The sequence below is a fragment of the Pleurodeles waltl genome, chromosome 3_1, assembly GCF_031143425.1.
Source record: "Pleurodeles waltl isolate 20211129_DDA chromosome 3_1, aPleWal1.hap1.20221129, whole genome shotgun sequence".
Taxonomy (NCBI): Eukaryota; Metazoa; Chordata; class Amphibia; order Caudata; family Salamandridae; genus Pleurodeles; species Pleurodeles waltl.
The window spans coordinates 44,318,208-44,333,533 of record NC_090440.1 but is presented as its reverse complement, the minus strand read 5'-3'; the positions used below and the strand labels follow the sequence as shown (position 1 = coordinate 44,333,533).

The following is a 15,326-nucleotide window of genomic DNA, read 5'->3' as shown; positions in this document are numbered from 1 at the left end:
CCAGGTCTGTAGTTATGTTCTTTTATCACAGGTGTGTGGCCAGCAGTGAGGTTGGACTTTAGGATGGACCAAGACTGATATGTTTATAGTTGGTCTCTGCCTATAAATGCAGAGTTATGCCTAAACTATTGAGTGGAGTTACCATTGCTTTAGAGTGATAAAAGTATTACCATCCATCCCTTTTTGCTGTCTCAGATTCAAGCAAGTGGACACCACTTTGTACTTGGTTGCCTGGCTTCACATATTTACAACTGCTTCAGATTACACTGCCTTGTATAACAAGCCACCATCCTGACTCCTTAAACTCCTGGTAAGTACCAGACCCTCTGAATTAATCATTTGACGTTCAGGTTGGGACTTGGATGCAAGCTTTTGTATTTGGGATTAATTCCCCTGAGTAGCGCTCAGTGGCTTATCTTTTACCTCCTTGAAGCTGAGTATCTACTAGAAAGAGTGGTAAGTAAAGTGTTATTTGCAGAAAAACATTCAGTCATCTGCACCCACCAGCCTCTAGTCTATCAATCAGTAGATTTGTAGAGCGCTTCTTGTCACCAGTGAGGGTATCCAGGCACTGGCAGTGTCCAGTCAATTAGCCGAATAGCCAGGTCTTCAGGGACATTCGGAACTCTGGAAGAGATGAGGATTTCTGGAGATGAACGAGTAGTTTGTTCCATGTTTTCGTTGCTAGGTAAGAGAAGGAGCAACCTCGGCATCGGCTACATCTGATGTGAGTGTAGAGGTTTAGAGAAAGGGAAGCAAAGCGTAGATGTCTGGTGGGCTGATGGTAGTTCAGGCGGTGTTAAAGTAGGTGGGCTTACAGTTGGACCAGGAGCTTGAACTGGCATATTTTCTGTACAGGGAGCCAGTGGAGTTCCCTGAGGTAGGTGGTAATGTGGGTTCATCTAGGGAGATCCACGACAAGTCTGGCTGCGGCGTTCTCTTTTGTCTGTAGCCATTGATGAACTGCGATCCGTGAATAGAGATCATTGTCATAGTCCATTCGACTGGAGGTGAGGGCCTGGGTGATGGTGCATTTTGAGCTTTGGGATAGCCATTTGAATATCTTACGAATCATGCAGAGGTTGAAGAAGCAGGAGGAGGAGACTGAGTTGACCTGAACAGTCATGGTTAGTGTTAGACTTGGCATCATTGACATGGTCTCACCTAACTTGTTGCCTCTACTTCCCAGGTTGCGTCTGAGTGCTGGACTCCGTGTTTGCTGTTTTGTTTGCTCTGGACACTTTACCACTGCTGACCAGTGCTTAAGTGTAAGTGTTCCCTGTATAAATTATATGTGTACATTGGCTTATCCATGATTAGCATATTTGATTTACTAGTAAGTCCTCAGTAAAGTGCACTAGAGGTGCTTAGGCCGGTAAATCAAATGCTAGTAGTGGGCCTGCAGCACTGGTTGTGCCACCCACATTAGTAGCCCTGTAAACATGGCTCAGACCTGCCACTGCAGTGTCTGTGAGTGTGGTTTTAAACTGCCAATTCGACTTGGCAAGTGTACCGACTTGCCAGGCTTAAACCTCTCCTTTTTATACATTTAAGGCACTCCTAAGGTAGGCCCTATGGGCAGGGTGCAGTGTATGTTAAATGTGGGACATGTACTTATGTGTTGTAGATGTCCTGACAGTGAAATGCTGGCAAATTCGTTTTTCACTGTTGCAAGGCCTATCTGTCTCATAGGTTAACTTGGGGGATGCCTTTAAATATTAAGGCGCAGATTCCCTTTGGGAGCAGATAAACGTGTATTTAAGGGTCTCAGAACTCATAATTTAAAAATACATCCTTTAGTAAAGTTGTTTTTTAGATTGTGTTTTTGAAAATGCCACTTTTAGAAAGTGGATTCCTTGTCTGGGTTAGTTTGACAGTTGGCTGTTTGCACCTCTCCTCTAGGCAGTGACACCAAGGGAACTGGGGTGTAGCATGCATATCCTGATGTACCATCTGGGCTGAGGGGAGGAGTGGTCACTCAAACCTGAAAGGGCTTTGCTTGCCGTCATACAGTGCAGTCTTGAACCCCCTGGTGTGCGGCTGGCAAGGTAGGATCTTGAAAACAACAGACTTCTCTTTGAAGTAGGCCTACTTCAAAGGCAGAAAGGGGTATAAGAAGAGCCCCCAAAACCCCTGAAAATCAGATTACTTCTGGAACCAAGAGGAACCTCTGCCAAGGAGAAGAGCTGGAAGCTGGAGGAGGAGTACTGCCCCTTTGCCTGTGACTGTGCTTTTCTGGGTTGGGCTGTAGTAGCTGCTTCTGCTTGAGAGGGGACAAAGACTGACTTTTGTGTGACTTCCCACTAGTGAAGAATCTCCAAGGGCTTGAACTGAGCTTGCCTCCTGTTGTCTCGGGACAACAAAGACTTCTCTCGGCCAGCACCTAGGCTTTCTGCTGAGAGTCCTGCCCGCCAAGTGGTGCCCTAACCTGCCTCTGGGCCCTGGAAAGATGAAGCTGGTGGCAAAGGACAGAAATCCACACAGACTGCTGTGCGAGGAAACTTTCAACGCACCACCCGTCTCATGGCTGATAAACGACATGCCGCTGGCCTTGCAGCAAAAATATACGCTCCACCTGCATTGCAACTGGGAGACTGACACAACGCGACTGGAGAAAAGACATGCAACACCCGCAGCGGCTGCTGTTAACAACGCAAGACTAGCGCACTGCAGTTTCTTGACACCGTGCGACCGGATTTGGACGCAACATCGCTGGGCACAGAAAATCAACGCAGAGCCTGCCCGGACCAGAGGGGCCCATCTGGATCAATGCATTATCTTGTGGGAGAGAAGAAACGATGCACGCTGATCCCACCGGATAAGGAGCGATGCGATGCACATTGTCGCTTGTGGGTGAGAAATCGATGCATCGCTGGCCTTTTTTGAATCTCACTCGCCCGTGCAGCTTTATTTTGAGACTACCCAGATACCTCTGTACGCTAACAATGTTCTCACTGTTTTCTAAAGGATTAAGACTTATTCTTTTTAAAATTCATATCTTGACTTGTGTATGTTAGATTTTTATTTTGGTCTTGTTTTGTTTAGATAAATATCTATTTTTCTGAACTTGTATTGGGTCATTTTGTAGTGTTTTCACTGAGTTACTGTGTGTTGGTACAAAAACTTAACACCTTGCTTCTGAAGTTAAGCCTGCCTGCTCGGGCCAAGCTACCAGGTGGGTGAGCGGAGGTTAACTGAGGATGATTCTCCTTTACCCTGACTAGAATGAAGATCCTTGCTTGGACACTGGGTAACCTGACTGTCAACCAAAGACCCCATTTCTAACAGTTAGCTTGTCACCCAGATTGATTTCTAGGTTCCTAGCTTGGTCAGTGGGCTTAGGAGTAGGTCAGAGTTTTGAGGGCAACCACGATGCAGCAGATGGTGAGCTTTTGTTTCAGAAGATCAGTACCACCGTCTTGTCCATGTTGAGCTTCAGGCACTTGTCCTTCATCCAGTTGGCAACATCTGTCATGCAGTTTTGGAAATTAGTCTTGGTGTCGTCTTTGGAGGGGGTGAGTTGTGTGTTTTAAGATATGATGTTGAGTCCATGGGTTTTGACTGCTGGACTGAGGTATCCTATAAATGTTCAAGAGCCTGGGTCTGAGTGAGGATCCATAGGGTATTCCACAAATGATTTCCTTGGGTTTGGAGGTGAGGGGCTTTTTGCGTTTTTCTGGTGGGGAAAGAGGTGATACAGCTGAGAGCGGTTCCTTAGATGCCTTTTATGCAGCTTTATGATGTGTGTGGTGATAGACCTCTCTGCAGCCTTCAATACAGTCTAGGAGTGGTATGAGCATGGGTTGGTTGAGGCGCTGAGTGGACAGAGTTCATGATGGAGGCGGTGTCCTGTGGGGTGAGCTGGCACCATTCGGTAAGTCAAATGTCTCTGGTGGTATTGGGGTTATTTTGATTGAAGGAGCTGGTGGCCTTGGGCTAGGGTGTTAAGTTTCTGGAGATGTTGGCGATCTTATTGTGGAAGAAATTTGCAAGGTTGTCTCAGAGATCCTGTGAGGGGTGATGTTTGTTGCAATGAGGGTTTGGAGAATTCTTGGACCATGTTGATGAGTTCTTAGATGTTATTGGAGTTTGATTTGAAGCATGAGGCGAAGGACTTTTGATGGCTGCCTTGTCGGTCGAGTCTTTGCTGGTGTGCCATCTCCTTTCCAGTTGTTTAATAGCCTGATGTCCTCGGTACACCAGCTAGCCTGCTTGATGGACCCTCTGCCGTTATTGCAGATGGGAGCGACACTGTTGGCGTAGTTGGTGATCCAACTGTTGAAGCTTATGATATTTTTGTCTAGGTTGTTGGAGAAGATGGGGTGGGTGGTGGTGAGGGTGTTGATCCATGTGACTTTTGAAAGGTTATTCCAGTTGCGGGGGAGGGGGGGGGAAAGGGTGGAGGGGCACTGGCCAGACTAGGGGCAGAGGTCCATGAGCTGGCGATGTTGAACTGGATGATGGAGTGGTTGGTCCAGGTGAGTTCTGTGGTATGGCTGAACTGTCTTAAGTTTCAAAAGCAGTAAAAAGTTAATTCCAAAGATCACAACATGAGCAAATTGCTTAGAGGCAGAATAATTCATGTAGTTGCTGCCTTGGCTACTCATTTGATAGATATGTGCTGTATAGCGGTCTTCAAATTTATTCTTGCTGTGCTTTTTAATATTTTTATACATGTCAAAGCTATCTTTAGTCTGGTGATACTTTCTGATTTTCATGGGAAATATGCCTTTCCTTATCGTTACTTAATACCAGATGAATTGGTGATTGCTTTCTAGTAAAGCTTCAGACCTTTTTTTACATGTGATTTGGTCTTCTGTCATTTCAGATATTCCCATCAACCAAATCCTTTCCCAGTCTTTATTTTTTTTTGTTTGGAGATCGCCACTGGGATAAAGAAAATTATAATCTACAGTTAGCATTTCCCAGATTAGCTCAGCAGTCCTACTCCTGGACAGTGTTGCCCATCTGCTGCAAAGGTTTTTGCCAGGCACGCCTTTTTCACTCATTAGGACACTTTTTGTATAAGCTACTTCTTGCACTCTTTGGACCAATTTGTTCAGGCCTTAGACTGGCCCCATCTAACGTAGGTAGTACTTCTGCCCTGTTTCTCGGCCTTGAAGTTCTCGGTTTGGGGTGCATAAGAATCATTTTATTTTTATTTTGTGTATGCGTATTAAGTAGAAAAACAAAACGAGTGGGGTTGCAGTGAGATTCCCACCACCTGCTGACTGTTGTAGCCCCAAAAAATGATTAGCGGAAGAAACAGACTTAACGTACTCAGCCTCCAGGCTGAATACAGGAAACCCAAAATGTGAAGCCTTTTCATCAACTGTTGTGCTCACTCCGATTCTCACTACCTAACGTTAGAATCCACTCTGAGCTTCATAAGGACTAACTGTGAATCTCTTCTTGCTCAAGATGTTAAGCATTCATGGTTGGCCAGATTAGCTCTGCAGCCCTACCCCTGGTCAGTGTTGCCCATCTATTGCAAAGGTTCTTGCTGGGCAAGCCTTTGTTTCACTCATTAGGACACTTTTTGTGAGCTACTTCTTTCACCCTGACTGTTCTCATCTAACATAGGCAGCACTTCTGCTCTTTTTCTGTGCCTTGAAGTTCTCTGCCTTGCCTGCCTATGTAGGTGTATGTGAGACCTATGCAAACAAGAGAAAGGGTCAGGATCTGCCAACCACAACTTCCCTGAGGAGTCCGTGTCATGCATCAGGCTGCCACAAATCACCTTTTCTGTTCATGTTTGGGTGAGGTGTTGCTAGCTAGCAAAAAGAGTTAGGCCGACAGCTGCTAGACAATGTGGGATTGACTCAGTCAGCTACTCACGGTGGTCTTGCCACTCAAAACCAGCAGTTTTACCTCCATGGTAAGAGTACTACGACATGACGCCACTAACATTGGTTAGGCATTAATTTTACAGGTCTCTTGAGTATCTTTCTCACACATGCTAAAGATACCCTAATCACATTACACGAAGAAGTTTGTGTTAGGGGGAAATCCTCCTCAGCTAAATAGGGAGTAACTATCTTGGGCTGTAGGTTGTTTAATCTTGAACCTTAAAAAGATTCCCCACTGGTGTTCCCAACTCTGATCCCCATCTTTGGATATGGCTAACACACAGCCAGTAAATATCCCACAAAACTGTAGACAACCAGTCACATTGTTTATCTATGGACTATCCAATGAGGGTTGGGAAGTTCCGTTTGTGGTTGAGGCACATGATGGATACAGAACAGAAATATTATATTTGAGACACCTTTCCTGCAGTCAACGCAGACTCAAATACATTTCACAAATATGGAATCGCAAATGTACCACAACAGTACAGAGCATACCAATACTTGGAGATACCTCTAACTTATCAAGTAAACTGTGATTGGTTTAATGGCGCCCTCCAACGTGTAATACAAGCAGGTAGGTTAGGTCCCTTAAGCAATGATAGAGCTACATGGCCAACATTGGCTGCATGTACACCACATCCCAATGTACAAGCTATGCAAGCAGCTGAAGTACGTACATTATACTTTGACTTTGTAGCTATTTATAGATGCTTAATACAATTCGTAATGCCTCAGTGAGGGCTGCTCCAGGTGTAAAACAGTTGGTTGTTATAGGGATAAATCCACAAACTGTCCATTCAATAATGGGAAACGCACCCACTGAGTGGGAGAAGATTCCATTCTGGGTAGTGTAAAAAACCAGCTGGAAGCAGTGTTTACTCATATGGGACCACAAGATAAATATAGAAATCTCACAACGTACCAGCGTTATGGGATGGTTCTCTAAAGGATTGCGCCACTTGGGGCACGGTCTTAACTAGAATATATACCACCGAACATGGTACACCGATGCTTGCAAATCTAACAAGTATTAAAACAGATTCAAAATGAACATGGGGCAGCCTCTGCCCTGGACTTGGGGCTGAAACTGATGCATAATTGTGACAGTCATTAACACTTTACTAATATTAAAAGGGAAGCAGCAGCATTGGCAATTTTCCAGCGGCTGGGAGATTCCCCAACTGTATCAGGAACGTGAGGTGACAAAGATTTCTGAAACTAGTCTAGGTTGGGATATTCTGAGGGCCAGACCATCAAAACCACAGTGACAGAGTACTTCTGGTAAGGAAAGTACTAAGCATGCACAAGAGAGCTCTGAAAAACGCTGGGATAAAGAAAAACTTAATAAAGAAAGAAGACCAAGAGGAGACTCTCCGCAGTCTGAGATCTCAGAAAAAAGATATAACCTTAGAAACAGGAAAATTTTTAGAACTCCTGAAAGATACCAGTATACTGACAGTTGCCCATCTTGTTCCTTCTGGGACACACCAGATAAAGGAGTGAGAGGAGGAGGGCGGTTAGAATACTGAAGTGAGTAAGTATGTGAAGCTGAAAAGTAACTCTCAATGGTCCTCAAACTTTTACGAAAAAGGAAGAGAATCTTCCACAACAAAAACCACAATTTAAAAAAAGGTTACGGCTATTTCTGCCAAACATGTAAAAAATATTGACAACCGTGCTGAGGAACAGGACTTGGGCAGTGACTACGCTAGGCAGCGTAGCAGAAGTCCCGATATGTTGCCATAATCTTGTAGATCTTCTGGATGAGACACTGACTTCCTGAAAGTCGAAACAGCAGACTAGTGTGCCTCCCCACCCGAAGGGGTTTACAAACTAAATATACAGATTGAGGGAGACACTGAGCGCACCATCAAAGTAAAATTCTGGAGAAGACTAACACTACATTATGACATTTTATGTGCAGAAAAAGGTTGGCAAACCACAAGGGGAACATATAGTTTTGCGTTCCTTCTCGGTCCTTATTTCATATGCAGTAAAAGAAGCTTACACTGTAGATATAGGGCATTGGTGCAAGCACCAGCACTGTACTGCTACCATGTAGGGTGGGATAGATTCCCCCGACCACGTTATTCCAATAAGATCCATACCACACAATAACTTGTTCTGAGATGAGAACGGATGATGAAACATTGGCTGTTGTAAGGGCTTTGGCTGATGGGAAGCCTCATCAAAAGCCTATCCTGAAAAATATTCATACCACTCAAGTGCCCAAAGGATTGCATTTGCAACAATTACAGGGGTGGGTCATCGTGTTGTCCCCCCACCAAGACCTGAGATTAGATCTCATCAAAGCAGTGCATAAGAGTGTTGATTCTGTCCATGCCGGTGTGGGGGCTACCATGTCACTCTTGCAAAAGTGCTATTGGTGGGCAGGTCTATACAAACAGGCCAAGGAATATGTCCTTTGCTGCGACATCTGCCAACAAATTAAAGGGAAAAAGAACAGACGTTGGACTGAATGCTGAACAATACAAACATTCACCCCCAGTCTTTAATCCATTTTTTTTTCTTTGGCTCACCATGCCACCCCAGTTTGGACTGCAAATGCAGATCAATCTTGAACCTGCTCCCCATGTGAATAGTCCAGCCTGAACTGTCGGGCCAGGCCCTCCCTGGACCAGCAACCAGCATCCTGTGACCAGTTCCAGGGTATCGGCCCTCATCATCTAGGCTAGTTTCAATCCAGTGGTGCAGTGAGCATGGGACCCACGTCTGGGCATACCATTCCCAGTTAGGGCAACAAAAGCAAAAAGAACAGCTAATGGGTGGAATGCTAAACAATGCAAACATTCACACCCAGACACAGATTGGGTTTAATCAATTGTTTCTTTGCTCACCATGCCACCCCGGTTGGAACCCAGTCATGCGCAAATCAGTCTTGACCCTGCTCTCCATGGGAACAGTCCAGCCTGAACTGCCAGGCCAGATCCTCTCTGGACTGGAAACAAGCATCCTGGGACTGGGGCATTACCCCTGATCAGCCAGGCTGGCTTGAATCCACTGGCACAGTGAGCACAGGACTTATGTCTGGGCACACCCTTCCCACTTAATGTGACAAAAGCAAAAATAATTTAAATGTTCCGCCATCAAACACCCAATGCATACACCCTTTTTAGTTTCCAACAAACCATTACAATGTCTGTACCTGGACTATTGCGGTCCCTTACCTCATTATGTCGCTGTAGAGTCATGCTCCAGATTTCTGTGGGTATGGACAATGATCGGCTGGCGCTCGCACTGTTAAGAAAGATTTGCAATTCTTCATCACGACATATGCTGCTGCAGCATTATAGTCGGACAAGGGCACTGCTTTTGCCTCTAGGGCTCTCAGGGACACCATGACAACCATCTGGTTTCAACTGCATTTCTCATCTCCCTACCATCTAGAGGAAAATTCAGTCATGGGGTGGAAAAACCGGATTTAAAGCAGTCCTTAACAGCGAGAGTATTGGGTTTTTACCTTTTTACCTAAATGAACGTGTTGCTGTTTTACAGGAAACACAATGATTCTGTGATGAAAGTGCATCTACATATGCCTTTTGTGTCAAAACATGTGGCCCTGACATCAGTTAGACACTTGACACCCAACGCCCCCCCCCCCCCCCCCCCCCCAAGTATGACTGGAATCTGAAGCTATACAGTCTCTTCCATAACAACTTCCCCAAAGATTTTTGAGAATTGGTGAGCAGGATTTCAATGCATCTTATACTGTTGGGATTGTGCACTTCAGGCCGTTGGTTATGGATTTGTTAGCACTTCCCAGACTGTTTGGAGTTATACCTTTAGCCAGCCACTCACTTTTTTCGATTTGTTGGATTCCCAATAACTTTGGCACTAATTGGCGTCATTCTGCTGTTGCTGTTTTTGATTTGCAGTTGCTGTCCCATTTCAGCAAAGTGGGGTGTGTGTAACCAATTTTCTTTTGCTTGTAGTGCCTCTTCAGACGCACACCGAAAGTGTGGCTTGCTATGCAGCTTGTAACTTCCTAGGACACAGATCTGTTAATGTTCTCAATCTGGGTTCATTCACGGACTGCTAATTGAGATTGTGGTTGTTATGCGGGGGAGCTGCCCTGTGTGGATGTCATGACTCGATCTACATCTGGCACTGCATGGAATGGCGCCCCCTCAGTTGGACCTATGGTTGAGGTGTCTCCAAATTTGTGCTTCCTGGGTCTTACATCTAACGAACTGGTCACCTTATCGCCTGCCGAAGTGGGGTCCTTCCTGGCTTCCATCTCCATTGACATTGGAGATTTCCTGCAGGACCAGGACCATGACCATGACCATTGCTGAATTAGACGTTTGGCATTTTTGTTTTAAATTCTAAATTGCCTTTTTAATTTGGACTGCCCATTGACCTGGCTTGCTTATCAATTTAACATACTTATCTCATGTACATTTTGGTGTGCGTTTAGCTTAATCTTTTAAAGTGTAGTTATTTTTAGGTCTTGGGTCCTGCACTCTTGTCCAGACAATGAGGAGGGTGTTGTGGATTCACCTTAACGCCTTGCTTGGGCATATGTATCCTAGCTTAGGCCTGCGGCTTGTGCGAATTTACCTAGTTACATGCCTCATTTCATTTTTCATTTTAGCATAATTGGCTTTTTAGCAGGATGTTTTATTTTTCAAATTGTCTGCTATGCTGCTAAGGTGTTATTACTCTCCTTGTTCGACATATCTCTTTGTACCTCTGCTCAAGGCTTTACATGATGATCTATCTAGTATTGTTGCCACCAGAGTGAAATTTGTTTACAAGTGCACACATTTGATTGGACACTGTAATCGCTTTACAAGCACATCTAAGGATACAGGAATCTCTTATCAAGCACATCTATGATCAGACACTGGTATCCTTTTATATTCACAGGCATGTGACCAAACAGTTGCACATAAAGCCTCATCTAGCAAACAATCTAATCTCCTAGTTCAAGTTTATCTTCTGGGATTAGATTATCTTCTGGGGTTAGACGCCAGGGCTAAATCACCACTGAGCGCCGCCATGCGAGCAAATATTGGTCATGCCCCTGGCTGGCCAAGGAGGAAGATGTAGCTCGTCTTACCACTTACCTATGATAACATTGTTGTTAGAATCCGGTGTGTTAAAGAACCTATAGGACTTTGACACTGATCTCCATGTCAGTGTGAATATAAATAATGCCAGCGTCTCCCTTTCTCCCAGATATCACACACTCTCCCTTCCCGTCTACCATTTCTCAAAGCAGGAACAGTGGATGCTAAAAAAATGAACTGACTGACACAGGAAGAGACCCATGTCTTTATTTGTAAGGTCCATGAAGATAGCCTAGGTAAAGAATAGAACGGGGTTCCCAGCCTTTTTACTTCTAGGGACACCCCCCCCCCCCCCCCTCCTCCTCAATCATTACTGAAACCCAGGGACACCCACGAGTCATTACTGGAAGCCGGTGACCCGGGCCTAAGCGTTGTCCATCATTTGAACTGCAAAACAATACACAAAAAATATAGTAACAAGCATTCCATGAAACACATACACAAATACAGAAAAAAAATCAACAAACAGAAAATACATATTTAATTTGCAAAAAAATAATAATCTTATTTTAATAGAAAGGTTGGAGCTCGTCTGAATTCAATTGAGGCCACACATCGTCCATGCTATTTTCGGTTGGATGCACCTGCACTGCTCCCATGAATCAATCTGAGGATACTAATTTACGTTTTTAACCTCCAATTTCGAATTCCTAACACATTTACAGTGTTTCAAAATGTTCAATTATGCATTTAGCTTCTTTATTTATATACACTTTATTAATCTTTCCCTGTTGTGTAATTTTCTAAGCAGTCACAGGACCCCCCCCCCCCCCCACCCCCCCCCCCTAGAAGGCATCGCAGACCAAAGGTTGGGAACCACTAGAAAATAATGATCTAAATGTAGGCCCCAGTGGGAGTTATGGGGGTATCAGCTGATCCGGTGGAACATAGATAAGATGTCATAAAAATTACATCAGAGACTCACAGGGACGGAGTCCTAAGGGCAGTGCATCTAATGAACGTGGCACAGTGCCACATACAACATGTTCCCATTGTAGCTATCACTCTTTTGGACCGAGAGTCACCCTTGAAGCCCTTTTTGTCTGGGTTGCAATTTTCATTGTCTGATTTCATCTGTTGTACGTGGACATCGGTTACCAGGCTGTCTCCTCAATATCACTTTGTTAATCTCCCTTATGGCCGGCGGCTCTCAATCTACTTAGTACAGGGGTTGCAGTGGGTGGTGAAGCAGAATGTGCATGCAGCTCCTAGTGGGGTTGGGTTCTTTACGAGTTGTAACATATGCTCCTGACTAAAGTATGAGCTTTTTTGTACCTCGGTAGATCCTGATTTGTGTTCACCCGAGTCGTCATTTTTGCAGAGCATCCGCGCTAATTTCCCAGGTGATGTGTGTATCGGATGCTTTGTACCCCCTTACAAGCTTTTTTGAGTGAATGCGTGCCCAATCATTCTAACCTGGTGACCAACCAACAAACTGGAGAATTGGCCGATGCAGTACTTTACCAAAAATGTGCTGTACTGTAGGGCACGGTGTTATGCTTCCAGATTTCTGTTCTAAATGTGATCGAATCCTTTGGAGAACCTTTTCAATTTCTCAACTGATAAGCTTGTAGAAAGCATCGTTAATATTTTAAGAAGACAGTTGTACCACTAAAATACACTCAATGTCTGTATACACTGTTAGATACGATGGAGATGCCCAGGCTCTCAACAGGTGGTAGAGAATGTAAAAATACTTTCTAAGGGTATGTAAAACATTGATTGCAGGGGCACATGCTGCATTTCGTGAATGAGCCAGTCGCTGCTGTAGGTCAGTGCATGGTTGTAAAGAGATACTGGGTCCAGCCGAAGATACCATTCCTTGCTATTCTGCTCAGCGCCTTAAAGAGCGTCTCTTGCTGTGCTGGGGCGGGCGCAGGCTGTCCCTGCTGCAGGGGGCTTGGGTGCGCCGTGGGGCAGAGGAGCTCAAGCTCTTGCAATGAGCTGCAGGCTTCCTTTGTGCATCCTATGCGCCCCTCTTCCACAGTCACGCTTGCTCTGCTTGTAAACGGCCCCCTGCATTGCCCAGTGTTTATTTCTACCCTTCTCTCCCTCTACAGATGACACGGCTGGTGCTGCCCGGCATGCTGGAAAGGTGAGTCACGACGGCAAGCCTCATTATTCCGCTCTCCATAACTCCCCGGCGGTGACTCATCGGGCCTGGCCTCCATCTTAGTGCCGCGACGGAGCGGGCCCGGCCGATGAGTCACCGTGGGCCGGGGATCCTCGCCGCGCCGTGAGTCACCGGCTCTAACCTCGGCGGCCGCCTGTATGAGGGGGAAGCTGCAGGCAGCCGAGGACGAGGGCTTTCCCCGGGAATAACCTTTCTTTTCCCGAGCGCTATTGTGGGCCTTCCGCAGCTGCCTGCCCGTGTTGGTAAACAGCCGGGCTGGCGCGTGCAGGCACGGACTTGTAGCGGAGGTGACGTCAGGGAAGTGGCGTCACGCGCATCCCTGACGCCGCACGCCTCAGCTTGACGTCGCCGAGTGACGTCACAGGTCTTGTCTTCTCACGAGCCGTTGGACACCTCAGTAGCCCATTTGTTGCTAGGGCGCTAGGAGACCTGGCGGTCACTTTTTTATTTATTTATTTAATGCGTTTTTATATAGCGCGGACTTTACCCGAAGGTGTCAGAGCGCTTCACAATAGGCAAAGTAAAGATACAAGAGGAGAAGAATTACAAGTGAGCCTGTTACAAAAACAAGCGTTACATTACAAGAGGCAATCATGATAATTGTGCACATATCAAGAGCAAAAAATAAACGAGGTAGCAAACGATACGTTATGAGAGGAAAAAGTGACGTGTGCAGGTTACAAAAGTAAATAAAGTACGAATAGAGGTAAAAAATGTTGCAATCAATGGAAGACACTCAAAACACTAAAACAATAGTTACGTTACATGAGGCAGTGGTGGCCGTTGTGCATGTATCAAAAGCAAACAAGATATAAGAGGTAGCAAATGATACGTTGAAAAGGAAAGGTGCAGTGTGCATGTTACAAACGAGTACAAGATACAGGTAGAGGTAAAATACTGCACTAAATGGCAGACACTCAAAACACAAAAACACCCTGGGAAGGCACTTCTATAGGCATGGAGAACAGAATATCCTATAATGGAAGGACTTCCTTCTGAAAACAGAGGGCTTGCATTAACTTTGGAAGTGTCTTTGAAGGAGGAGAGCTTTGAGGTCAGTTTTGAAGGCCTGGGAAGAGGTGGTGGTCCGAAGCTGAGGCGGAAGTGAGTTCCAGATTCTCACCGCGTTGCCTGAAAAGGATTGGGCCATCAATCTTTCCTTCTTGAAAATGGGGGGTTCAAGCAATAACTTTTCTGCATTACGTGATGGTCTGGAGCCCCCAGAGAGTTTCAGTTTATTCACCAGGTAGCGAGGGGAGGAGGAGTGCAAGGCTTTGTGGGTGATACATGCAGTTTTGTAGATAGATCTTGCCTCTATGGGAAGCCAACGGAGGGTGGATAAAATGGGTGTGATGTGGTCGCTTCTTTTGGCCCCATATATGAAACGAGCTGCTGAATGGAGAATAGACTTCAGGGGGGAAAGGTGGGATTTGGGAAGGCCAGTAAGAAGAGAGTTACAGTAGTCCAATCTGGAGAGAACCAGCGCTTGGACCAGGGTTTTAAGGTCGTACTCCGGGAAGAAGCGACGAATCCCCCAAAGAAGGCGCAGTTTGTGTCGAGCAGACTTTGCAATGGAGTTAATGTGGGAGAGTAGATTAAGTTTTTTGTCAAGAATGACACCAAGGGATTTTGCGCTCTCGACAATGATGGGCTTATTGTTCATTAGATTGATCTGATCCATCCATGTTTGCACTGGGGGATGAGAAAGGGAGGAGGAAAGGAGGAGGAATTATGTTTTGGAGGGATTCAGGATCAGTTGATGAGTTACCATCCAGTTTTGAATGGAGTCGAGGGTAGAGCTAAGGAAGGAGAGATCGTGATTGGAGGCCACCTTAAGGTAAATCTGAGTGTCATCCGCATATAGATGATAGTTGTTCCCGGATTTACTCAGCAGATTTCCCAACGGTTCTAAATAGAGATTGAACAGTGTGGGCGCAAGTATGGAGCCTTGAGGAACACCTTGACTGACTGCTACAGGAGCTGAAAGACTGTTCGCTATTTTGATCATCATTACAGTCCTGCTTCCTTCTGCTTTTTAGGCCGCGCCTTCTAGACCGCGCTGCTGCAAGACATATTGCAGCCTTACCAAGAGATCTCCGGGCTTGGAGCTTGCTCATCTGTTTCCACTGGTTGTGTAACAAAATTGTTTGGTTGGGGTAGGCAGTTGTCCACCTCAAGCAATAACAGTAACTTGTCAGGGTGACCCAACGCCCCCCCCCCTCAAAAGTCAATATATTAACCTAAGCA

At 45.5% G+C, this 15,326-nt stretch overlaps 1 protein-coding gene across 1 annotated transcript in view; it reads left to right on the top strand.

Moving 5' to 3' along the window:
• HSD17B12 (hydroxysteroid 17-beta dehydrogenase 12) overlaps positions 1 to 15,326 on the top strand; it is a 367,296-nt gene that overhangs the window by 216,177 nt on the left and 135,793 nt on the right. The window contains exon 7 of the mRNA XM_069221808.1: positions 13,006 to 13,040. Coding sequence (XP_069077909.1) covers positions 13,006 to 13,040 — 35 coding nt within the window. The remainder of the gene's footprint in view (positions 1 to 13,005; positions 13,041 to 15,326) is intronic.